This window comes from Solanum lycopersicum, chromosome 11, assembly GCF_036512215.1.
Source record: "Solanum lycopersicum chromosome 11, SLM_r2.1".
Taxonomy (NCBI): domain Eukaryota; kingdom Viridiplantae; phylum Streptophyta; class Magnoliopsida; order Solanales; family Solanaceae; genus Solanum; species Solanum lycopersicum.
This window is the reverse complement of record NC_090810.1, coordinates 6,788,240-6,814,176: the sequence shown is the minus strand read 5'-3', so window position 1 is coordinate 6,814,176 and position 25,937 is coordinate 6,788,240. Positions and strand designations below refer to the sequence as shown.

Sequence of the window (25,937 nt, the reverse complement as noted above, 5' to 3'; positions counted from 1 at the left end):
TAATAAAGGGAAAAAATTATTTTGTATCTAATAAAATTAGGTATCCAACGAAGAAATTAATTATTTAGATTAAAAAGGACTCAAATGTTAAAGTGGAATTTCTAATTAATTCAGAATTCCATCTATATTTTTTTATAACTAGGGTCGTAAATAGTATAAGCTGAGAAATAAAATAATGAAAATTGTTTATAACACACTATAACGTATATCATAAAAGGAACCAAAACAGAAAACATCCTCAGTGTTTCTGATTTTCTTTCGAACGAATATGTAATTATAGCAACACGTCATTTATAAAAAGAAAAAAAAAACAAAGTAATAACCTTATTTAATTACAAAGCAATTGAATTTTGATAATTTGAGCTCTAAAAATTTAAAAATAAGACTCTTGATTATAAAAATAATATTAGACAATAGTTATCAATCGGTTCAATTAAATAAAATAGAAAATTCTATAAAATTCAAGGGTATAATTAGTAAGAAACTCTTGAAAAAGTTTTAATCCAAAACCAAAATTAGGTGGAAAGCAATGAATAAAATACTTGATAAAAATAAGGACAATTTTCACATATAGCAAATAAGAAAGTTCATATTTGTATGTTATAGCAAAATTTGCATAATTGTGCTTCATAGCAAACATAGAAACTGTATAATTCGCTATACATATACAGTTGAAGCAAATTGTATAAAATGAAGTGTATAAAACAAGAAAGAGAAAGACACTTGGGCAGAGAACTGTATAAAAACGAAGTGTATAAACGAATTATATTATTATAAGTGCATAGAACGATTATATACAATTTAAATTTGTATAAAATGAGAAAGAGAGAAAGACAAAAGAGACTTGACAAGGAATATACAATTAAATCGAATTGTATAAAATGAGAAAGCGAAATTGGATACAATTTGAAAATTGTATAAAACGAGAAAGAGAGAAAGTCAAAAGAAACTGGGCAGGGGAGTATTTTTATTGTATAATTATAAGTGTATATGACGAAAATATATGTACTTGCATGTGTATATACAATTTTCTCACGCTTTATACAAAAAAAAACGCAATTCATACATTTCGCTTCTGTTTGTATAAGTGAGAAAGACAAGGGTGGAGAGCGAGGTTCGGGAGAGTGACGAGCGAGATCTGGAAGAGGGGAGAGAGGGGAACAAAAATATATGTATTTATACAATTTTCTCTGCTTTATACAATTACATACAATTTTTATACACTTGTGTTTGTATAAAAAGTAAGGAAGCGAGAGAGAGAGATTGAAGAAGAGTGACGAGCGAGATATTTGGGAGAGAGGCACCTGACAATTTCTTGCAAACATTTGCTATGAAGCACAATTAAATCAAACTCTAGCTACTCCATTTATTTTAGGTTATTAATTTGCTATTATATACAATTTTCCCTAAAAATAAATCCTACATTATTATTGCCTACATCACTAATTTCCGCAATACTAATTCCTGCGTTATAATACTTTGTACCGAATGATCCCTAAGTGTATTATGTCATGTTGGATACGTGTGTCTACTTATGTACATTCAAAATTGAAATGCATAATTATTCGAAACAAAGCCAAATTAAAAATTATATTTATGTATTATGTCAAAAACGAAAAAGAAAAACTCACACTGACTGGATCAATATAGGACAACTCAAAGTCTGACCAACTAACTGGATAGAAACTTCTTAAATTTCTATTGAAAAATATTACAATAAATTGTATGATATGGATACTCACCAACTAAAAGTATACATTAATATCCAAGATTCTTTCCTATGTACCAAATACACCTAACAAAGCAAAGTGTACATCCTTCTACCATCCACAATAAATAAATATATATATATATATGTGTGTCTGGATAAATTTGTTTCACCCCTTTTTAATATATGGTCAAACAAAATCATACAAGCCTTTACTTCATTAAATTGATAGATCAACGCAAGACTTAATTAAATTCATACAATATATATGTATAGTTTGTTTTCCCCTCAAATTGATTCATTGACTCTTAAGTCATCTTTGGTCATTGAAGTTCCAATTTGGTTGGACCGTTGTGCATTTTAGAACTAGCTACAATATAGTCTATTATACATACTTGACTTAACTCTCTTGCATCATCAATAGATATAATAATTCATTGATATCAATCCACCTTAACTAGAGTTTCCGAGATCTAACCAACTAGAGTTTCTGAGTTCGAACCATGGAGCGAAGAAATTTTTGATAATGGGAATTGATATTTGATCATATTTGGTACAAATCTGAATTATTCAAATGGAGATCATTAATTAGAATTTTTGCTTTCAAATCAGTGTTGAATGTAGAAATTTTGGCAGGGAAGATAATGAATCTTATATTAGGCAAATTCGATTAGTTGGATAAAAAATTTCAAATATCAAATGTTTATTTTTTTTAAAAAGAAAAGATAATAATTAATCTCACCTAATAATATTAAGTGTATTGTATGAATACCAACATGAGTTGTGGTGCACTGGTGGAATTGTTACACCTTTAATCAAAGATTTCAAGTTCGAGTCCTTGATATGGAGAAAATCTCGTTAAAAGCGCCACCCTGACTGGACCTGAACTTGTTGCCCACTTTCCTCCGTATACAAGGCTGGGAATTCATGTGACACCTTCCTAATGGCAAGGACTTTTAGAAGGTAGCTAGTGGTTCACTCGAATCCTCTTAGTTACATTTTTATTTTATAAATATATAAATTAAAACTCCTTAACTTAAAGACTAAAGGTCAACTTGTAGCCGAGATGAGATTTCAAAATTTTTCTCGCTATAACAAAAATAATTTTTAGCGGCATTAAATATTAACATTAATAAAGAGTGTTAAAGTTTTTAACGGCATTAGTTAAGTGTTATTAGAACCAATATCAGTAAAGATTTTAGGAACATATACAAAGAGTGTCAATTGCCGCTAAAAATACATATTTAGCAACAATTAAGAATTAATTACCGCTAATGATATTTTTATGTAGTGCCTTTGAGGTTCTACGTTCAAGTCTCATCAATACATTTTTATTTTCCGAATCCCTAATATAGCGCATCATTAAACATTGATCAATTCAAAACAAAAAACATATATTTTTATTTTCCGAACCTCATCATCACTTCAACATTCAATTCAAAAACAAAAACACACAAACTATATATATGATGGTCAAATCCATTAGTACAAGAACATAAAAAGTCAAAAAGACTAGAAAAAATCAAATTCACTCCAAATAATTACACATACTCCAACCAGCAATGCTCTCAGCCAAAACTAACTTATCAATCATAACTCTTTCACTAAACCTATATGAAAACCTCAAAACACCTTGAGATTGAGCAGAACCTTTATGTACAGGACAAGTCATGATAGCACTACCTCCATTAGCATATGAATACTCGTACAACTCCTTCATAGACATATGAACTTCACCTATATATCGATCCCCGAGTTTCCTCTTGCAGTATAACTTAATCACTAACATGTCATTTTGATACTTGATCATCCATTCTGAGATTGTATACTTGATACTAAAGTTCCATGCTGGATTTATCTCCCCATGCTTGTCCGTTGGGGTCCGTTTTTCGGTGTTAGGGTTGCTACCTATTGAAACCCTAGCATGAACTTTCATCTTGAATAGCCTACGAACATCTTCAAGATCACTTGCTGATATTAGAGTTATTTCAAATTTTCTACACTCCATTTTTTTTTTTGTATATTTTTGAGCTATTAGCTACTTGTGTGTGTACTATTATATTTAAAATATATGTGCTACTAATTAATGAGTATTATGTGGGGTATGTGGATAGACGAGACTTTGATTTTTTTAATATAATATAGGAGACTTTACTTAGAGGAAAAAACTAAGAAGGGGGGCTAGTCTTCTCTATTGTTTGGACTTTTATTTTGTTTTGTAAGTTTATATTATCCAACTTTGGGGTTTGGAATTTGGATTACTAAATAAAACAAGAGGGGAATTAAAGAGTGTTGTAGACTTGTCTTATACTTATTTGTTCATTTTTTGTTTATCGATTATGTTAAAATAGATGTTATTATTGTACTTTATTTTATTTTATTATTAATTAGTATTCATTTTTAAATGAGTGGTAATTTATACTTTCTCCTTCTATTTTTAATTGCATATTGTGTTTTTCGAAAGTAAATTTGATTAATTTTTAAAGTTAAAATGATTACATTAATTTGATTTTAAAAAAAATAGATATTCAAAAGCTACATGAAAAGTACCATAAATTTCAATTTTTTTGCATATCAATATGACGAAAAAAATACAACGTAAAATATTAATCAAAATTATTATCGTTTGACTCTAAAAAAAAATTATGACAATTAAAAGTGAACGGAGATGATAATAATTTGGATTGATATAATAAAATGATACCTTATTCTAATATCAATCTTCGTGTTCATAGACAAAACACATTTTAAATTATTTTTTTTAACCCCAAAATAACCGCCGCCGCGATAATATCTGTTACGGTCTCTGCGCTTTGGGCGAGCACTTTGGACTTTTGACATTTAATTAAATAGAACGTATATATAATGTTAATCCTTATACCTAATTATGAAGTTTACACCGTCAGCTTTTGATTTCCTTAATACGGGAAAGAAGGGCTAAATATACTTAATATAATCCATAATTGTTTTATATTAGTAAATTGTTTTGAATAAACTTTATTACCATTGATGATAAGGGATAAAAAATAGTATTAACTAGAGGCTGTCAAAGTGAAGATGAATAAACTGTTTAGTAGATTTTGATTTTTTAAATCTTATTTAATGTAAAATGAGTTGAAAGTATATTCTTGTAAGAAAGTGACAAATGATTTCAGATAATACAATTCATTATCATCTCTTCACTTTAATAAACTTATTTACTGTATTAAAAACATATATCTTTTACTTTAAAACATTAATAGATGATTTATTATTTTATACTTATGTTACCATCAGAAGTATATTCGTAACTCAACATTTAAATAACCAAATATTAGAAATGATATAGTAAAATTCTTATTTTATTTCTATTTTTTAAAAGATGTGTCGAATAAAAAAACAAATAAATATGTAGGGGAGGGAGGGAGGAAGTAGGAAAATTAATTTAAAATTGGTAGAGAAATTAATTAATACAATAGAAGATAAAAATATAGTCTAATAACTTGTTAATAGTGGCCTAGCTACATCAATAAAAAAAATATATTGTTCAATTCTCTTTTGTCAGAAAATTATATTATACTCGTTTTATTGAAAAATAAAATTAATATAACGAGATTTTTTTGTTCCTTTCGTTGCTGATGAAGGATGGTAAAATGATTTAAGAAAGAAATTCTTAGAGATGGATGAATTCTCATAAGATGCAAACTACTGTAAATAAAAAATATTATCGGAATAAGATGTTGAAATGAACATTTCAAATATTAAAATGCAACTATATATTTATTATATTTACAAGTGAATTACCTTACTATAGTCCATGAATTTAATATAAAAGTATTTTTCCACAGTTGAAAGTTGTATGTGGCACTAATTGCTTGTCACATGAGATAGGGAAATATTATTTTAGGACTACTATACTGAGTCTATTCCTAATTCATCCAAAGTCAAGTTAGTTGAATAGTAAAGGTCTTTTTTGTCAAAAAATTAATTATTATATATTGAAGGTGTAAAAGAAGTTACGCAATCAAAGTCGAAAAGAAAATATAAGGAATAATTAATATACATATTCGTTTGATGTGAAGCGTAAAGAATAATAATTTCAATTGGAATAATAAAAAAGACTATTTTAATCTGCATTTAGCTGGAGATATTAAATAGTCCTTGCATTATTTATCTCAACTTTAACAAACTAAGGACAATTAAGTTATAAGCTTGGCTAGGAAGAGTGGTAATTAAAATTGTGTAATACTAAATGATAGTAGTATATAAACCACAATTATATGTTAATTAGTTGACATATATAAGAATTGAATTTAGATTTTTAAAATACTTTTTAAATTTATTTTTATAGTTCTAAACAAGAGGCACGCAATACATAAATTGAAAATTATCAGATTTCAGGTAGCTGTTTATCTCCTATGTGATGTGTATATATAACCATTTATCCATGTGGCACGATCTCGTCCCTTCAGCTTTATTTAAATGAAATGAATCTCGATCCTTCAATCTTTAAAATTCATTGTTAATGACTTATACTCTTACCCTAGTTCGAATATTGACAACAACATTTTATAAGCTAGGATTGAGATCATAACATATTCTATAAAATCTAGTTCAGTTCATGTCTATATTGTTCCTAATCTTGGACAACTACTACACATGGCATTGATTTTTAGAAGATCAATTCTAATTCTTCAATTGCACCTTTCATGGCATAAACCTACACAATATCAAATTCATTAATTAGACTAGAGTTAGCCCTAAAAATCACATGAATTCATCATAATATCATAATTAAATGCTAGATCATTCATAATTAAGTATTATCTATGAGATTGGAATCATACTTAAACACTACCCATAATGTACGTAGAAACTCTAGCAGGAAGTGAATTTTGACTTTCCAATTGAGAAAAAAATGGGTGGAAGAATCCATAGATGAAAAAGCTAACATACCTTAATTCAAAGCCCTCACCAAGCTTGAAACAATGGAGGAAATCTGCCCTCCTCCTCCTAGACATAGAATTATTTGGGAAAATGTTAATTATGATTTTGGGTTGGGGATTTATGAAGTGTAAATGGTTAGTTAATAGCTTAATAACCCTTGTATAGGTCTATTAAATCAATATAAACTGACATACAATAAGTTCGGAAACCTTTTACACTTCTAAATCACACATCAAACTCAAAAAAACTATTACGTAATAAGGCTCTAGTTTCACCTACTAATTTTCTGGGTGTTACAAAAACACTTTAGCAATGCATAAACTTTGCATTACATGCAAATGATGAATACAAAGTTTACTGATCAATTGGACAAGATAAATAGAGAGATAGGAAAACACAGTACATACACTCGGAAGAACATTTGATTATTACATATATTATTTGAATACCTATTGAACCCAATATGATACTATTTCACCATGTAATGTGTATAAAGAAGAACTTACTCAAATATCACGAACATAAAAGAATATACGGAATCAAATTTTACTTACTGATAATTACATGGGAAAATGCACAGGTATCCCTCCAATTTATGCCCGAAATCACACGCACACGGTGTTTTCAAAAACGTTTTTGGGGCGAGTCTTAGGGTGGAGCGTACCAAAAATGCTTTAGGACATAAATTAAAAAATGTAGATCCATAAGGTGTAAGTGCTAAAATTTGAGGCGTAAGTCATGGGCGTAAAGACGTATGCCCTGACGTTTTTAATATTTTTTACTTTAAATCATATTTTTATTATTAGTGTAATGATATTTCTCAAATAATAATGATAATTCTTTTTTCTTCGTTATTGAATATTAATACTTATCTCACATACAAATCATAATTCATTAAAAAATTTACTTTTACTTATTTTATTAGTAATAAGAATATAGAATTGAATATACATGTGACTATGCCTCGTAGATGCATGAGACTTATGCCTGTGTCTCAAGGTTTACGCCTCGCCTCATACTATATAAAATATCTCGCTTTACGCTCTCACTTTTTATAACACGGTATAAAATAGTTTTTTTACATGTCTAAAGGCCATCTCATGTGGCCAGTACGTAAAAGAAGCAATACGTACTCAAATCATATTGAGTTGAGAATTTCAATATACAAAAATGTGGCCACATGTTCCCAATCTTTATATTTATTAATAATAGACAAGTCTAAACTTAATGGAAATATACTATTTGCCATATAACCTCGACTTTCATTTAATTCATTTGAACCTACAAATACATATTAAACTAAAGGGCATGTGCTTATACATCATAAATAACTCATATGATGATTACAAAGTTTACGCATCAATTGAAAAATAAATATAGAAAAAAGAAAATATAGTACTCAGAGAAATTATCCCTGCGCGAAGTGCAAACTCTTTATCTAGTAATTTGCGTGCTTTTTACCTAGTAATATATGTAAAACAAAAGGTAGAGCCGAATTTTCTATATCGTAGAATCAGAATATTTGTTCACTTTTTTCAGGCTTTTAAAATTTATTTATCCATTCACGAATAATTCTTTATTTATTAGAAAATTTAATAACTCAGGTTGATTTTCATTTGTTTCCCCCAAAAATAGCAAATAGTAACACTTCTTGGAAGTAAAAAGATAAATTATAAAATCAAATTAAAGATGATTGATTGAAGGATAAATGATAAAATGTTATAGTTATCGTTTTTCTTATACTATTACGTTACTACATAATCTTATATGTAAAATAATATAGTATTTTAATTTTAATAACCGATAAATTATAAATATTATTTTATAAAAAACATTATCTCCTAGTAATTTCAATTATCAGGTAACTATTTTGAGTAGATAATATGAACATAAAGTTTGAATTATTTTTCTCCGTAGATCACCATTTGAATTTTGAAAGCACTCAGGGACCATCATGAGAAAGGATAAAATAAAATAGGGTGCAAAGTGCAAAATGAGATACAGTAAAGGGGCAAAGTGCAAAGGATGCAGCCCCATTTGAGGAGCGCCAAGACGCCATTTTTGAACTTTAGAGAAGCTGTAAACTCTCTCTTTTTTCAAATTGGTGTTAATGGATCCACAGATTCATCACCATTTTCATAAACTAAACACCATATAGAAGATCTCATCACTCTCTCTGATTCTCTGATTCTCTGTTTCTATATATTTGGGTATATGATACTTTTATTAGTCAATTGTTTAGTAGTACTATGTAGTGAACATATTGGAGAGAAATGCAAGTTGCAATTGATCAATGGAAGGTGAGAAGGCGAACCTTCTAGGACCAGAAGCAGCAGCAGCGTCCAAGCCCATTTCCATTCTTCCAATCGATCCATCAGAATCCGCTAATGTCAGCCGTTCCTTTACACTCTCTTCAACAACAACCACGACGTCTTCTTGCTCATCTTCTCCACCGGATTTCCTCCGTCACATTCAAGCAGCCTTCAAACGCCCTCGTCCTCGGGGTAACTATTCTCACTCTTCCACTTATGCTGCCACTACCTTTTTAGGGCTTTTATCTCTAGGTTTACTTACTGCTCTTAACTGTAAGTGGGTTCTGTAGTTTTGAGCTATGAAAACTTTGGCTTTGGGGGGTTTTATCCTGTTGATGCCGCACGTTCTGGTAACTTCAGTTAAGAGAAAATGACAATGGGAAAAAAAGACTGAAGTGTAATCTTTACATGTTTTGTGATGTAATTGAGTTTTATCTTCTTCTTGTGGGCTTATTAGGACCAGTTTTTGCAGTTTTTCATGTTATCAATTTAATTTGTAGGAGTTAAAGGAATACTTGTGTTTCTGTAGAGTTATCTGTCTGCTTCATTTTTTTTTCTTTTCTACTCGGTGTGCTAGTATAAAATCCATATGTATTAGTGAGCTTGCCATATCATTATGGCATGCCTATTCCTAGTTCTGGAGTTATTAGGTTATGTATATTTTGGCTGGAAGTCATGGAAGTACTTAGAGTCATCATTGAAGTTGTCTTTTCTCATCATCTTTAGGCATTTATTGTTGATTGCTATTTTAGTTCCGGTGAATTTGAAAGGTTGAGGCTTTAGGTTATTGAAGTATGCTTATTTTTTTCTTCTTGAAGTTACTGAACTATGTAATTTATCATTGAAAAGACAACACATGGACTCTGTTCAATTGGAGCTCTAAAGGAAAAATGCAACTGAGTTACTAGTGTAATCAAAATAATAAAGCGCAAAGAAACTATAAGGTTCGTTGTGGCGTTAAGCACAAATAACATTTGAGCTTTAATAAAGAAAAGGTACAAAGGGTGAAAAATACAAATATATAGTAGTTTTAGTCCAAAATTAATAATTATAAGCACGAATGAAAAATATAAGAACAAAGAAATGTTTTTTTTTTAAAAAAATTTAATGATAAAGTGAAATATCAATTGCTTAGTGTCGCCCTTTCATAAGAGGCTAATTGACAATGAAAATTATGTCTTAGAGGTTGGAGGTGGCCAGCATTCCTTAATGCTGAGGAGTATAACAGTTCTAATTCTCAAAAAATTATGTCTTAGAAGTTCAAACCTTAATGACGACACTGAGACACATTAAGCGAGGTGAAACCAGTGTTATCAAAGGGGAAAAGCGGAAAAAAGTCCGTGGAGGCTTTAAGCGCAAAACACAAATAAAGCGCGGGCTTTAATGAAAAAGGCGCAAAGGGAGAAAAGAATACAAATATATATGTTTCGTCCAAGACTAATAATAATAAATATGAATGACAAATATATGACCAATGAAATTGAAATAAATCATGATAAAGTGAAATATCAATTATTTAGTGTTACTTCTTCCTAAGAGGCTTATTGGGAAGGAAATGTTTGTCTTAGAACCTTAATGACAACATTGAAGCGCAGATAAAGCGAGTCGAAGCGCAGATAAAGCGAGTCAAAGCGCAGAACACGTTTTGAGCCTTGCTTCAGGGCTTAAGCGCGCTTAAAGTGCACCTTTGATAACACTGGGTGAAACGCTGAACATGTTCGGTTTTCTGAACCTCTCTTCAGGGCTTAAATGCGCCTTTGCCAACAATATGAGTTACATCCATATCTTGTCCTTTCTTGAGGAAGAGTACAGATCTACAGGAAATTTGAAAGGAATATTTGATAATAAAGTTAAAGTTGCAATTGAATGCATTACTTTGAAGAATAATATGCTTGGAATTGCGGCTCCAAATGGTATTTTTGCTTGTTGCTATGAATGAATTAGACATGCATATAAGTGTATTACTTATATAGGACTAAGAAACAATCAGAAGCAGCCATATTTTATGATAATATTCTGAAAATCTCTTGAGGGTATAGCGCAGGGAGAATAACAGATAGAATCTGCAAAGAAAATTCCACTTTGTTACTCCCTCCGTTTCAAAAAGAATGACCTCCTTTTCTTTTTAGTTTGTTTAAAAAAATGACCTCTTTCTTTTCGGTAACAACTTTCCACATGGCATGTTTAAGACCACAAGATTAAAGGGTAATTTTGAACATTTGACATAACTTTAATTTAGGACCACAGGATCAAAAGTCTTCTTTATTTTCTCAAACTCCGTGCCAAGTCAAACTAGAACATTCTTTGTGGAACGGAGGGAGTTTTTTTGATGCAATTTTAGGTTACCCCGTGAATATGCTAAAGAGCACTATCTACCTAGTTAATGAAGTTTTAAACTTGGATGCGCTGGCCGATATCATGGGCTGTAACATTGGCTCATTTTCTTTCCACATATTTGGGTCTTTCTCCGGGTGGCCAGTATAAATCCATTGAAATATGGACTGGGGCTATTGAAAAGTTTGAGAAGAGGTTGGTAACATGGCAAATGCAATATATCTCCTTTGGTGGTAGAGACGTAGAGTACCACTTGTCAATAACGTTCTAGACAACTTACCTACTTATTTCATGGCCCTGTTCTTGATGCCAACTGAGATTATAGAACAGATTAACAAGTTAAGAAGGACCTTCCTCTGGGAAGGCAATAAAGTGGAACACAAATTTCACCTCATCAAATGGGAGAAGGTCACACAACCAAATACCAAGGAGGTCTTGCCATTAAGAACCTTGTTGCCCACTGCAAAAGTATGATGATGAAGTGGCTTTGGAGATACAATATGGGAGAGGCAGGACTCTGGAAAGATGTTATCATAGCTAAGAATGGAAGGCTGAATCGATGATGCACGTATACCACTAAACTTTCTTATGGAGTAGGATTATTGAAGGGTATTAGGATGTTGTGGGACACATTTGATCAAAATGCTTACTTTGAATTGGGCAACGGTTCACTACTAAAATTTATGACAGACAAATGGCTTGCAGTAACACTCTTCAGGAGGATTTCCCTGATTTGTGTAGAATTGCTCAAGATCCCATTTCTGTTATTACTGTTAATAGAGAAGGACCAATTGGGACATGCTATTTAGAACAATATGCATGATTGGGAAGTGAATGATCTGGTAGATTTTTTGCACGACTATATCATTGTCACATTAATCCTTAGGCAGTTGATAAGCTCAAATGGGGCACCAAAAAGGAGGAGTTTATACAGTCAAGGAAGGGTTCCAACAGTTGTGCTCTAGAAACCCTACGATAGGTAATTGGCCACGGAAACTCATTTGGAGGACTACACTACCACCTAAGGTTGTTTGTTTTACTTGGAAAACTCTATATGAGGCATATCTTACCCAAGACAACATAAAGACTAGCTCCCAGACAGATGCTATATGTGCAAAAAAGAGGTTTAAACCCCAGACACCTTTTTCTTCATTGTGAGGTGGCCCCTCAGAATTATGGAGTATGCTTTTTGGTCTATCTGGTCTCAATTGGATCACACCCCTCTCAGTTAAGGATGCTTATGGGAGTTGGAGCCTATGGAGCGTTTGACAAAGCCATCAAGAAGATCTGGATCATGATACCTGCTTGTTTATTTTGGTGTATTTGGTTAGAGAGGAGCAGAAGATGTTTTGATGAGGAGTAAACTGCTTTAAGCATTTTTCACTAGGTTTGCCAATTTGTTTAGTTGGTCCAACTTTTATCCTAATGTTAATGCAAAACAACTTCAGGACTTTAAATAAACTCACTAGTTCTGGCTTAGATAGTTTGTACACTCAGCTAGAGATTTTTTGTGAACTCATATGCCATATCTCGTAATTCTTGCATTTTCTTGATGCTGTTATTGATACCACTTTCTTATCCAAAAAAAATTGCACTTTGTCCTTCGCTTCAAGGGGTTAACTCAATTGGCAAAGGTTGAGGGACTTGTGTCGTAGGTCACAAGTTATAGCCCTGCGCCAAACTTAGTCCTGTACTTAGGTGGAGATGGGTCAAGAGGCGTGCCCATAATCATCGAGTTTTGAAGGTTGTGTCTGACCCAAAAGGTCAGCTCTAGATGGATTTTCTCGGCCATAATGTTGTGATAGCTTAAGCAACATAGTGGCCTTAGTTGTCTTGCAGTTGGATTTTGCACATGACCAGATGCCTGTACTCGCACCTCATTTCCAAGTAGCTATTGAGATGCTTATGAGCAGTATTTCAAGATAGACATAGGATAAAAAGATGACAAGTCTTCAGAATAGTTGTGCACCTTCTAGAATTAGTCGGAGAGGAAGTGGGTGCTCTGCTACGGAATGAAGGGGATCATAGAAGCTGTCACATTTTCTATTTTATAAATGTCTGACATTCTTAAGTTGTGTTTTTTCCCCGACACTTATTTGCTTATGGTCGGCAGCATGTCATCATTTCCATTAAGCAACTAATATTTTTATATTGATATAAGTAAATATTGATTACATCTGATTTCACCTAATCTTATCACTACAACTTTCACTATCCTCCTAGTGGTTATCTTATCATCTTACAGTGTCTGTATGTAAGTTATCCTTTTCCTTTTTAAATACATCTGCTGCATATTTGTTTAGTTGTTTAGAAATTGCTTTCTGTTCATCTAAAGTTGGGCCTCAAGAGCTTTTTCTCTTCTCATTTTTTGTTGTCTTATTTTGTTTCCATTTTCCCCAAAATATTGGCGCTTGACCATTTTGATTCACTACTCGGTGACAACTTTCAAAGCCAAGAGATCTAACATGAGGATACTTTAGGTACAATGCAATCAAATGGTATTATGCCAAGGAGATCGGTAGCTCCTGTGCGGCAAGCATCAAGAGGCTCTACTGTGAATACAGATTGTACAGTTGAAGCAAAGAAGACCCAAGATGAAATTCCCCTGAGTCACAGATTAATGGAATGTATTTCACAACCAAAGAACATTGGTTCTGATACTGTAGAAGCTCAAGAGGATGCATCTATGCCACCTTCGGAGTATGGCTCAACAGTCGACGTGCATGAAGAGAATTATAATTCATTCAATAGTTTGAGAGATCAACCAAGATCCTTCACTGGTCATAGAAGCAACATAACATCTGCTTCCTTGGGAACAGAGTGTGAGCATGTTTTATTGGCTGAAGGGCAGAAGAAGGTCCATTTTGCTGCTGATAGCACTTCCAGGTCTCAGGGTAATGTAATATGGTTCATCTATGAACTCCACTAACTTCAATGCATATGACCGTCTTTTCTCTTAGACATTCTTGAGCTTTTCCGTTTGTTGTCAACTGAATAATCTGTTAGTTCTTATTTATTAACTATAGGATATCATACTGGATGACGTATTGCAAACTAGTTCTGCTTAGTAGTTTGCACATTATAGTACATACATATGCTTTATGCAGGTGTCAATGACCAAATGGTCACTGGAACAGAGGACTTGTTGTCTCATGTGAATTCACTTACATTGACAGAAATGGATTGGGATGTAGGCAATCCGATGGAGGCTGTCACTGCTGCTAGCCAAGTCTTGAGAGATCAAAATATTCATACCACCGATGTGGATGGTAACGGGAATTCGTCTCTATTGGCAAATAGAACATTAGGAGTTGCAGATCAGATTCACCAATTCAGGAACTTCTTACGGAATGATTTGAGCCACCCCATGACTCAAGCTTCGGTGGTTGGTTCAAGCTGCACTACAACTACATTGATAAACTCGACATCTGCTCCCATGCTAAACTCAACAACCTATTGTCCACAATCTCATCTTGCAAGCAACCCTGTGGAGTCACTGGGGGAAAATAAACTGAAATCTGAACATCTGATGCAATCTTCTTATCCTGTTCCAAAAAATGAAAACAGGCTTTCAGCTGATCAGACAGCTATTGCTGTACCTAGTTCGACCACTGAAACTGATTCAGAAGTTAAGAGACCAAATCTGGCTGAAGGGCCGAAGAATAGTATGCTGATTAAAGGGGACATGCATAAAGATACTTCCCCTCTCGAGGATAACTCAGCCAAAGAATGTGTTACGGATGTACAATCTGAAGCTCCCTTGTCAAAAGTGTCATCTTCCAACATGAAGTTGGAACCTTCTAAGTCTGAAAAGCAAGAAAAAAGTGTGGGTAGTAAAGCAACATCTTCGTCTCGTAAAAAAGGTTATGATCCTGATACATTTTTCAAAGTCAACGGAAAGCTTTACCAAAGGCTTGGTAAGATAGGTAGTGGTGGAAGTAGTGAGGTCCACAAAGTCATTGCATCAGATTGCTCAATTTATGCCCTGAAGAAAATCAAACTTAAAGGTCGTGACTATGCTACTGCATATGGGTTTTGTCAGGAAATTGAGTATTTAAAGAGACTGAAGGGAAAGAACAACATCATTCAACTAATTGACTATGAGGTACGTACTTACTTTACTGTAGCGTTCATGATTTCCATAGACAGTAACCTTTTACTGGGTTTAACTCTATTTTATGTTTTGGTTGTAGAGGTCAGGTGATTTTTTCTCTCTCAAAATTAGTGGTATTTCATGGGTGAAACAATTGAAAACATTTTGAAGCTATTAGAAGGACGATGTTAGTTGCTAATCAGTGTTATTTCTTTAAACATGCTGATGGAGCATAATAGCGGCTTGATTTACCTAGGATTACCTCTAGGAAAAGCTGCATACATTAAGAATGCTTAAAATGTAAAACACAACTTCCCTTTCAATCCCAACTACCTGGGGACTCTATATAATACTTACTATCCATATCACTCCATTCATACCCGTCTCAATCTATTTAACAATAATATAGGGTTTATAACTCTAGAAGTTCTCCACATTTTCACTACCATTCAAGTTTCTAAACGAGACTAATGATCCCTGGCTGATATTGAACCTATAGTAAAAGTATCTACATGCCTAAGTTTTGATCCTAACTAATTGATATCCCCTTATATAGATCTTTTTCTTCCGCTATGCTAGGTTTTCGCTTAGTTTGCATGCATTCCAAGAGATTGTAGGTCTATTGGGACAATTTCCTTTTATGTGAATTTAGGTCTACCTCGTCCCTTTTTAACACCTTCACTAATTATAGTTTCACACCACAAACTAGTGCATTTGGAGGTCAACATAGAACATAATCAAACTGTCTCAGGCAGCCTTACCTTTAAAAAAAGAGAAGAGTTCATTGTCAAAAATAAAGGGAAAAGAGTTGTATTTGCCCCTCTACTATTGAAGAAGTTGTAACGTTACCCTTTTTTATACTATCAGTTCATATATGCCCCTTCCGTCATAACAATGACTCAAATTTGTCTTCCTCCTTTAATTGCATTTATTTCAGCTAGAATTTGTTTTCGCAGCTAAAATCCCAAGCGAATTGGATATTCTCTTGTAGTTTTCTTCCATTAGTCTTAAATAGGCTGGACTCACGCTAGTTAACATTTGATTTTCTATCCTGTCTCATCCAAGTGAGTTGGGTATATTGTTGATTTCTGAATATTCATTGTTTCCTCTGATACTTGAAACATTAGGACCTTACCAGTGATCTGCTAGTCGCATATGTTAGGAGGATTACTTTCATTTGTGGTTGAGTTGATTGATATGAACCAAACTAAGTGTGCTTACTTTTTTACGTGACATAGACTAGCGATTTTTTTTCTTTTGAAGAAAGACATGGACGAGAATTAATTTATGTTGTTGATAAAGTTTAGAGCTTTCCTCCATATCTTCCATTAAATAGAATTTGAAACTTAATGCTGGCATTTGTGCAAAAACAAACATTTTTTTTGTGTGTGAATGAACGAACAAATAATGATGCATAAAGATATGGCTATGCTTCAAAAAGAAATTTACTAACTGTTGAAAATGATAAGGCAGTTAACACAGGACCGATACTAGAATGTATATATATCTGAAATGGTGACTGTTCAAATGATTCTCAAGCTTAAAGTTAGTCCATACATCCACTGATAACATGTTTGAAAGCAGAAATTATAATGTTCTTGAACATGTCATGAATCCAACATATGTTCATATCCCAAGTATGTTTGCATATGTATCTCTTTTAAGACTAATGAAAGGCCATAGCTTGAGTCCCACTTATTTTAGACTAAAAAAAGAAGTAGATGATGGGTGGATGGTTTATGTTGGTGGTGATGATACATGTGTAAGGTGTTGTCATGTGTGTGTTGGTGACTTTGAGTGGTGGTGGAAGAAGGTTTGGTGTGATGAGTTGACATGCCATGTGACTAAGGCCTCATTTGTTTGCACTTAATGGAAGTCTGGATCTTAATCATTCAGATTCAGCCCATTAAGTACGTTTGGTTTTTAGGTCTTAATCTGAATCATTTAGATTCAGCCCATTAAGTTCATTTGTGTAATTTTTTTAAAAACCTCTTAATGGGTCTCAAATCAGATCTGTAGGAGGCTCTTAACAACATTCAGACTCATTTGATAAGTTATTAAATAATAAATCATCGCTTCTCTACTTTGGCCGTGTCTTTTTATCGCATAACTAAAAACTTTCTTTCTCTCTTTTCTCAATCAAACACCATTTTTTTCCTCTTGAACTAGTAAGTTGTCATAGATTCTTTCATGTATTTTTTTATATTAATAATATTCTTGTATTGACGTTTGTCAAGAACACTGGTTGCAATAATATTTTTGGTGTGCTGTTGTTTATCAAGGTTTTTGAATGAATAAATAGTACTCCAAAATATGATTATTAAAAAAATTTAATTTTTTTTATCAGAAGTGATATATTTTGCTGAAATGAAACTTTATCATATTTATTAATATAATGTTCAATTTCACTTGCACATTCAAATATTGAAAACAAACAACATTATTATTTAGTGTCCAAATTTAGAGACCACATTTTAATATTCAGATATGTATTCAGATTCAGACCTCTTAATCTTAATGAAAACAAATGAGGCCTAAAATGGATGAGATTAATGAAGGAAGAACAAAGTTGAGCCATTTTTATGATCTTAGGGGCATATATAGACTGATAGTACAGTGAAGGGTAATACTATAATTTTTCAATAGTAGAGGGACAAATATGACCCTTTTCCCCGTAAAAGAAAGCCTTCTCAAGCGACCTCATATAGCTCATTTATCCTCTATATTTGATTTTCTGACGAATGTGATTATTTCTAATCTTTTAAGATTGCACATCTATCACAATGTCTATATCTTAATGTCTATAAACACCTTCTGACAATCATCTTGTGCATATGTTGGATCTTAGAGGTCCAACATTCATCCCATTGAATATCCATAGTGAGTTCATCACCAGTGGCATAAGCAGAGGAGGCATATGGGGTGGGGAGAAATGCAATTTACCTCACTTCTTACAATTCCAGTTGAACCCGCAACAAAGCCAGCGTTGCTTTCGTGGGATCAACAACTGGTTTTTGATGTAGAACTGGATAATAAAAAACTACGTCTCTTTCTCTTTTTTTTTAATAGAGCGGGATGATATGCTGAAATCGGTTATAACATTGTTAGTCTTAGAGCCCATTTAGATTGGCTTAAAAGTTGGTCAAACCTACTTTTAAGTCAGTTTCTGACTTGACAAATATAAAAAATAACTTAAAATAAGTCAAAAATGACTTAAAATAAATTACGAAGTGTTTGGCAAGGTAAAAATAAGTGTTTATCAAATTTTATTTTTATTTTGGTAGGTATCTTCCTAATACATAACTCTCTGATAGAAATTTCTTAATTTCAACCATTTTATTTTGATTATGTTCTTTGACTATCATACCATTCTCCTCAAGCATCACGCCTTGATGGACGAATTGTTTGTATATAGACGCCATAATCCCATCTAATCTCACAATAACGTCACTCTTTCTTATGTTGGCTAAACTTGCCATGCATATATCCAGTATTACTTCTACTTATTTTAACCCCTTGTTCTCTAGAGTGCTTCTCAATTGTTCAATCTAGTTTCGTGTGTCAATTGTCTGCTAAAAGAAAAAAAACAAAGAAAAAGAAGCTTGCTCTAGGTGAAGCAGTCCAACGGGGAACATCATCCAATAATTCTACACCATCAGATTTATAAGAATGCTTAGGCATTTGGAAAATTTGTTTGGTTTAAAAAGAAGTGTTTGGGGGGAGAGCAGTTACTCTGGGAAAAAGTTATTTCAATTCATTAACTTCTTATACTAGCACTGATCAAAGTGAGAACTAGAACAATGAAGGATGCTAATATCAGTTCACAAATACTTATCTTAATAGTGTACATGCGGCCTGAGATTTACCACATTAAATATGCTGGAATTAGACAGCTAGTTTCAAACATAGCTATAATTTTCTCTTTCTCATACGTCTCACTGTTGGCGGCGTACATTCAAGAAACTTCTAGTTAAGTTTAAGTACTGCTATATGAATGTCCATGAATCTGGAAATGAACATTTCCATGTTGAGACCCCTGCCACTCCACGGATGAGAACTAAGCAAGGAGCTGAGTACTTGCTTTTCCATAGAAAAGAAAAAAAAGAAAGATCATTCTTTTTCCAAAATTGGTTTATAACAAACAATAACACTCCTTATATAGGAATTATGAGCTCAAACTTTGCTAATTCATGCGATTCTGAGTATTACGACATATATCTTATGATTTTCTTGACCGTAATATAGTCTTTAAGAAAATCTTACATTATACTCTTAATGATACTCCTTGATTTTGAACTCCGTACATGAAGTCTGTAATGAATAGTAGTATCTACATTTTAAGAAGGCTGGTAGACAGATGATCTCCTAGGCCTTGAGAAGTTCAAATTGTATGAATTTATTAAACAGAAGTTGGGTTGCTGCATTTCTTTTGAGATCATGTTTTGAATGATTATCTCTAGATATGACTCTGTTTAAATTGCCAACTTCGCTTCCTTAACCAAAGTTATAGGCTTATCAAAGCGGTTAGAACTTATGTGCCTGCATTTAGTGTTGAGGGTTCACATCTGGGGTTTTAGGAATTTGCTGTTTAGTTTTTAGAGCAAATACTGACATCCACTTGTTTGTTAGGTTACAGATAAAAATTTACTAGATGAAGTCATGAATGGCTCGATGAGTAATAATGAAACAAGAGTCAAAGAAGATGGATACATATACATGGTTCTCGAATACGGTGAAATTGATCTGGCTCATATGCTGTCTCAGAAATGGAGGGAACTAGATGGCTCTGATTCAATTATTGATGAAAACTGGCTTCGATTTTACTGGCAGGTCAATAATTCCTTCTATTTCTCCTTATCAACTGTTACAGATTATTTGTAAAAAGTTGCTGTCTGACCTAATCTTTACCTATGATTGATTTTCTGATCTTAAGTTGTTTCATTACTACAGGTTCTTGTATAGTGTCTTATGATTAACATGTAGACAGTTTTTCTATGCCCTTGTATTGTCTTATTCGGCATTCAACATTAATGCCATAATACATACTTTACCCCCTTAACTTGAAATCCTGGTAGGCTTGTACAGATCTTTCTTTGCAGGCATCCTTCTACACACCCAACTTGTATAAAGTGGAACCATTACTCTCCTAAACTGTCATGAAGAAAACAAAATAATCACAAATAAGTTTCCTTGGTAGTTGTGATGAAGAAAAGATTTGTAGCATCCAAGGGTGTGGCCTAGTGGTCAGTGTAGTGGGTTGAGAACCACGAGGTCTCAAGTTCATATCCCAACAGAGGAAAAAACACTAGGTGATTTTTCCCAGTTGTCATAGCCTTGGTGGATACAATTACCTTGTACCTCTTGTTGGCGGCAGGTATCCTGTGGAATTAGTTGAGGTGCGCGCAAGCTAGCCTGGACACCGTTGTTATCAAAAAAAAAAAAAAAGATTGTGTTGTGGGCTACTAGCAATGTGGGAGATTTTGAGTGGAAAACCACGCAGCAACAAATGTGCATTTGTATGGTCTCTTCGCTCTTTTCTTGGTTGATTTTTCTCCTGTCTTTTTTTGGGAGTTGGGTAGTGGAGATTGCAGAAGATGTTGGATGATGACTACTGAAGAATGGGAATGGAAAATATCCGCTTGCCATTGTTGGTTGAACATGAAGGAAGAGAAATGGGTGAAATTTGGGCAAGCGGATGGTAGTTTTTTTTTTTTATTTTTTTTAAAAAATATGTTTTATATATATTTTTTATTTTATTTTTTTACTTTATAACGCGTATTGACTACTGTGTTAGTTGTCTTAGGCCATTCAGGGTGAGTTTGAAGATGAATCTTACAAATTAAGTTGTAAAAGGATGCTCACAAAGAAAGGCAGTGTAATAGGAATGAGTGGAGGGGTAAAGTATGTATTTGGCCAATGTTAATTATGCCTAACTTCAATGTCCATCATTATGCTACCTGCAGTTTACGTATTTATTCCTGGAGAATTAGGATGGGAGCTATCGTTCAGTTGCAACGTTTAGTTCAAGTTTTCTTATTTGAAATGCATCTTATGCTTTTAGGGTGTTTTAACATTTAGAATGTGTTCAGTATGAAGAAAACTGTTTTTTTAGGAATAGGAATAAGGGGTTTCTTACTTATTTTCTTGTGTTCGGTACATAAGAAAAAACTATTATCCTAATAACATTTATATATAATCTAGACAAATGATATGGGAAGTAAGATGGTAGGGATGGGGGATAATGGGGGGTGGGGGTGAAAATGAAGGGTATAAGATGGGGAGGACACAGATAATGTGGAATGCCACATGTGGAACTTGTTTTCCCTACTTCCCCTAGGGAGGTCATTTTCCTCATTTGAAGAAATTTGTTTTCCTATAGAAAATATTCTTTCAACAATTTTGACCAACTGAACATGGTACGTTGGTATAATTAGAGTACAGAATACGCCCTTAATCATTCACATCTCATGTCTTAAGCATTTAAATAGGACACAAAGTTTACAAGGGTCTCATTAACAAGATGTAGTACACTCAAAGGGAATATCTCTTACCGTCTTAAGCACTATTTTTTTGCTAACAGACTTTTTACCTCCCGTCTGACAATAGCTTTTATAGTTAAAACTTGAAAACTTGAGTTTTTGAAGTTGTGAGTTTTGGAATTTGAAGTCGTGCTTGGACATGCATTTTACTTGAATTTTTTGTTGAAGTTTTGTGAGTGGAAGTCCCAAAAAAACTAGTCTGGGCCAGTTTTGGGGGACTTGAAAATATTTGACGATCAGATTTTCTCATTTTCAAAAACTTATCAAATTTCATTGCCAGTAGATTTTCGAAGATAAAATTCAAAATCTACTCCCAAAATCTATAGCCAAACACTAGCTTAGTGTATATGTTTAAGGTTTATGAAGGTCAAAACTAAGTGAATCCGATCTTCTCTTGCTAAGAATGTGATTTCAATGGCCATTCTCAGTATCATGTCTTGAGATCTCTTTAACCTCAATATTCTTTGCTCCAAGAGTAGATTTGATTACCTTAAAGTCTCTTCATTCGATCGATGTTAAGGTGTATGCAATTCCATATTCAACTTAAAGTCATGAAGCTAGAGATAAACCTAAGGCAAGATACTTTATCTGAGAACAACTTTTGTGAATCATCCAAGGGAAGGGGAAGGGGAAGAGGAGCTCCATGTTGCTTTTAAGGTAACTGAAACTGGTCATTATTGAACCAAAGCCAATTCGGAAATCTGTCTTTGTCCTGTATATCATACCTAAATGCTATGAGCAACAGAACAAAAGAACTTTGGTCAGTTGCTTTTTGATAATTTGAATCACTTTCTTATTTACAGTGTTTTATTTGTGCTTAAATTTGTTCACGCTTTGATTTTAAAAGACTTTGGTCAGTTGCTTCTTGAATAACTGAGATAGTCACTTTTCTATCTCAATCTGCGAATACTTCTTATTTACAGTATGTTTTATTTATGCTTTAATTTCATCATAATACGATTTTGGATTCAAAATATTAGGGATAGTCCAGTTAAAGAAAAAATCTTTCGGTACCAGCCTGTATACCTGATTCATTTATTATTATTGTTTATTACTATTATTTTAATAATTATTTTATATTTTATTTCTTTTTGATAAGTTAAACCTGGCTCATTTGGTTGTAAGTATTTTTTTTTTGAATTATAAACTTCTGTCGAGGGAAGAACTTAAGGACCCCTTTGGTGTCTTTCCATCTAAGAATAGTTGGAAAACTGGCGTGACCAACTTAAATTCATGTACTACTGTTGTATGTTGTACATTATCCAGATTTAAAATCTGGTAAATTTATTATATATTTGAATTGAACTCAAAAGTTCTAAACATACTTTGCAGCAAATACTTCTTGCTGTTAACACCATACACGAGGAACGGATAGTCCACTCTGACCTAAAGCCAGCTAATTTCCTTCTTGTCAGAGGCTCGTTAAAGCTGATTGATTTTGGTATAGCAAAGGCTATAATGTGTGACACAACCAACATTCAACGTGATTCACAGGTAGTTCACTCTTTTTCTTACAAGTACATGGAATGCATATGATTGTCCCCACCCGACATCTAAAGAAAAGAGGCGTTCTGCCAAAAGAAGATAAAAGATATAATCATCATCAATGTCAACTTCTTCCCTGTTTTCTTAGTGGATGTTAATTCTTATACAGGTGGGTACTTTAAGCTACATGTCCCCTGAAGCTTTTATGTGTAATGAGACAGATGCAAATGGCAATACTATAAAGTGTGGTCGGCCGTCAGATATCTGGTCATTGGGATGCATCCTTTACCAAATGGTTTACGGGAGAACACCGTTTTCAGAATTCAAAACTTTCTGGGCGAAATTCAAAGTTATAACAAATCCAAACCATGCAATCACATATGAACCTTTGTCCAACCCCTGGCTACTTGATCTTATGAAGAAGTGTCTTGCATGGGACCGAAATGAAAGATGGAGAATTCCTGAGCTACTACAACATCCATTCCTCGTTCCCCCTGTTCCACCACAGTTACCTGCTCCAGTTGAGCAAACCTGTACACTGCTTCAATTAATTGCTAAATCATGTGAAAACGATGGGAAGGCATCAACTCTATGTATGAAACTCCAAAATTTACTAGTGCAGCGCAGTCAAATATCGCACGAGGCATTACCTGTAAGCCAATACCAGAAGTTGCTTGGTGATGTCTCTGCCCTCTGTCTTCAACTCCAAGAACAGTTGGGTAACTCAGAAAGAGGAACAAAGATGTAATGTTAAAAGATGATTTATATATTTTAGCATTCTTCAGTCGTAAGTTCTTTAAGATATTGGGTAGTTACATATCTGTCTCCATCTTTAAAGTCTTCTGCCGAGTTACTGATGTGTATACTAAAACTACTCAAAAAACAAAAGTGGACATTGCCATCTGGTTTTGTTTTCTTGAAGTGGCTTGCAGATAATAGGTGTTGTAACTTTGCCTAAGAAAGAGGACCCCTATGTATGTGCAAGAATTGGTAAGATGTCCTTGGAGATGTATAATGCCATTTTCATCTAATGATTACTATAATTTTTTAGTCTTTCTACCTAAGAAAATTGTGATGGCTGCAAGTCTCAACTAACTTCTTTTGAAGACGTGATTTTTCTTATTCAGTTGGATCCAAGGGTTGTGTTATGGATTCTCTTTCAGTTGGAAAATGCAACACCATATGTTCTTCAATAGCTTCACTAAGTTGGGACCAGTGTTTAATAAGACAATTCTGGGACCGCCCTTGGTGGGACACATGCAAAATACCTTCGACGCTCAAGTGTGGCTTAGTTTTGTGAGTCTTAAGCTCTAAACACGCTTAATACTCGGATGTGCCTAATAATTTTACATAGATTGTGTCATTTAACATTGTTGATCCTCGTAATTCTTACTTTATTTTTTTGACTATATTATAAATTTAAAAATTAGAGATCCATGTGGCTTTAACCTCATGCTTCAAGGTTTATGCTTCGTCCGCTGAATAAAATGCTCTATTTTTTGTTCTAGCCTTTTAACAAACTGATTGAGACAAGGTGATACCTAAGAAAAATAAAAAGAATTTGCATCATACGGTTGATCAATAAAGAATAGATTTATCCATTATAGCTTCGTAGTAGTAGTAATCGGAGATCTGTCATGTCATGCCTAATCATCTCTCTGAAATCTTTATCGATCTACCTCTACCTCTCGTTAGACCTATCATTGTCAACCTCCTGTACTTCCTCACTAGGACATTTGTATTCCTCTTCTTTTATATGTCTGAACTATTTTAATTGTATTTAATTTTCGTATCTTATCCAGCACCGAGGCTACCCCACCTTATCTTGTATATCTTCATTCATAATTTTATCTCTCAAATTGTTCCCCCACATCTATTTAAGTATTCTCGTCTCCGCTACTTTCATCCTCAAAGTGTGAACTCTTGACTGGTTAATACTCTGCCCTACATAACATACTTGGTTTAACGCCTCTATAGAGCTTACCTTTAAATCCTTGTGGTATATTTTCATCACATAGGACACACCATATGTGACCCTCTGTTACATCTATTCCATTTCGATATAATACATGACATCATCTTCATTCTCTTTATTTTCTTAGCTTATTGATCCAGATACTAGAATCTCCCTCTTCTGGGGATGAACTATCGTTAATAAATAATACTATGTCATTTACAAATAACAAATACCATGGTGTTTCCATTTAAGTTTGTTGTGTCAATAATTCATCTAACATCAAAACAAATAAAAATGGGCTAACAATTGATCTATGGTGTAACCCAATCTCAATTGAAAAATGTATGAATCTCCTTCCAGTATTTTTGTAACGACCCGCTAGGTCGTTTTGAAAATTAAGATTATTTTGACTCTTTCCAAAAAAAATAAAATTAAAAAGGTATTTTAAACTATTCACTAACTACAAGTATGTAGTTGATGATTTTTTATTCAATCAGTATTATAATTGAATAATTAGTGAGTCACGTCCTTAATTAATAGTTACTACTTGACCCATGTATTGACTTTCGATTAAGGAAAATTT

The 25,937-nt window shown here is 33.2% G+C and overlaps 2 protein-coding genes across 3 annotated transcripts; one reads left to right on the top strand and one right to left on the bottom strand.

Moving 5' to 3' along the window:
* Positions 1-3,236: 3,236 nt before the first annotated feature.
* Positions 3,237-3,716, bottom strand: LOC101255161 (protein SRC2-like). Its single transcript, XM_004250520.5, has one exon. The coding sequence runs from the start codon at positions 3,714-3,716 to the stop codon at positions 3,237-3,239; it is 480 nt and encodes a 159-aa protein (XP_004250568.1).
* Positions 3,717-8,669: 4,953 nt separating this feature from the next.
* LOC101254862 (serine/threonine-protein kinase MPS1) lies at positions 8,670-24,466 on the top strand. Of its 2 annotated transcripts, none has more exons than XM_010314488.4 (6): positions 8,670-9,138; positions 13,761-14,174; positions 14,457-15,385; positions 20,003-20,203; positions 23,245-23,406; positions 23,567-24,466. In XM_010314488.4, exons 1-6 carry the CDS (start codon positions 8,928-8,930, stop codon positions 24,143-24,145), a joined length of 2,496 nt encoding a protein of 831 aa, XP_010312790.1. In that variant the 5' UTR covers positions 8,670-8,927; the 3' UTR covers positions 24,146-24,466. The 2 variants fall into 2 exon arrangements, with proteins under 2 accessions (XP_010312790.1, XP_004250567.1); XM_004250519.5 differs by having other exon boundaries at positions 14,388-15,385.
* Positions 24,467-25,937: the final 1,471 nt, after the last annotated feature.

What these genes read in the sequence shown, in the direction of transcription:
- LOC101255161 (XM_004250520.5), bottom strand. Translation starts at nt 3,716, where the DNA reads ATGGAGTGTAGAAAATTTGAAATAACTCTAATATCAGCAAGTGATCTT.
- LOC101254862 (XM_004250519.5), top strand. Translation starts at nt 8,928, where the DNA reads ATGGAAGGTGAGAAGGCGAACCTTCTAGGACCAGAAGCAGCAGCAGCG. An exon ending in CAAACGCCCTCGTCCTCGGG is followed by an intron (nt 9,139 to 13,760) that starts GTAACTATTCTC and finishes AGGATACTTTAG; the next exon opens with GTACAATGCAATCAAATGGT. An exon ending in ACATTCAACGTGATTCACAG is followed by an intron (nt 23,407 to 23,566) that starts GTAGTTCACTCT and finishes ATTCTTATACAG; the next exon opens with GTGGGTACTTTAAGCTACAT.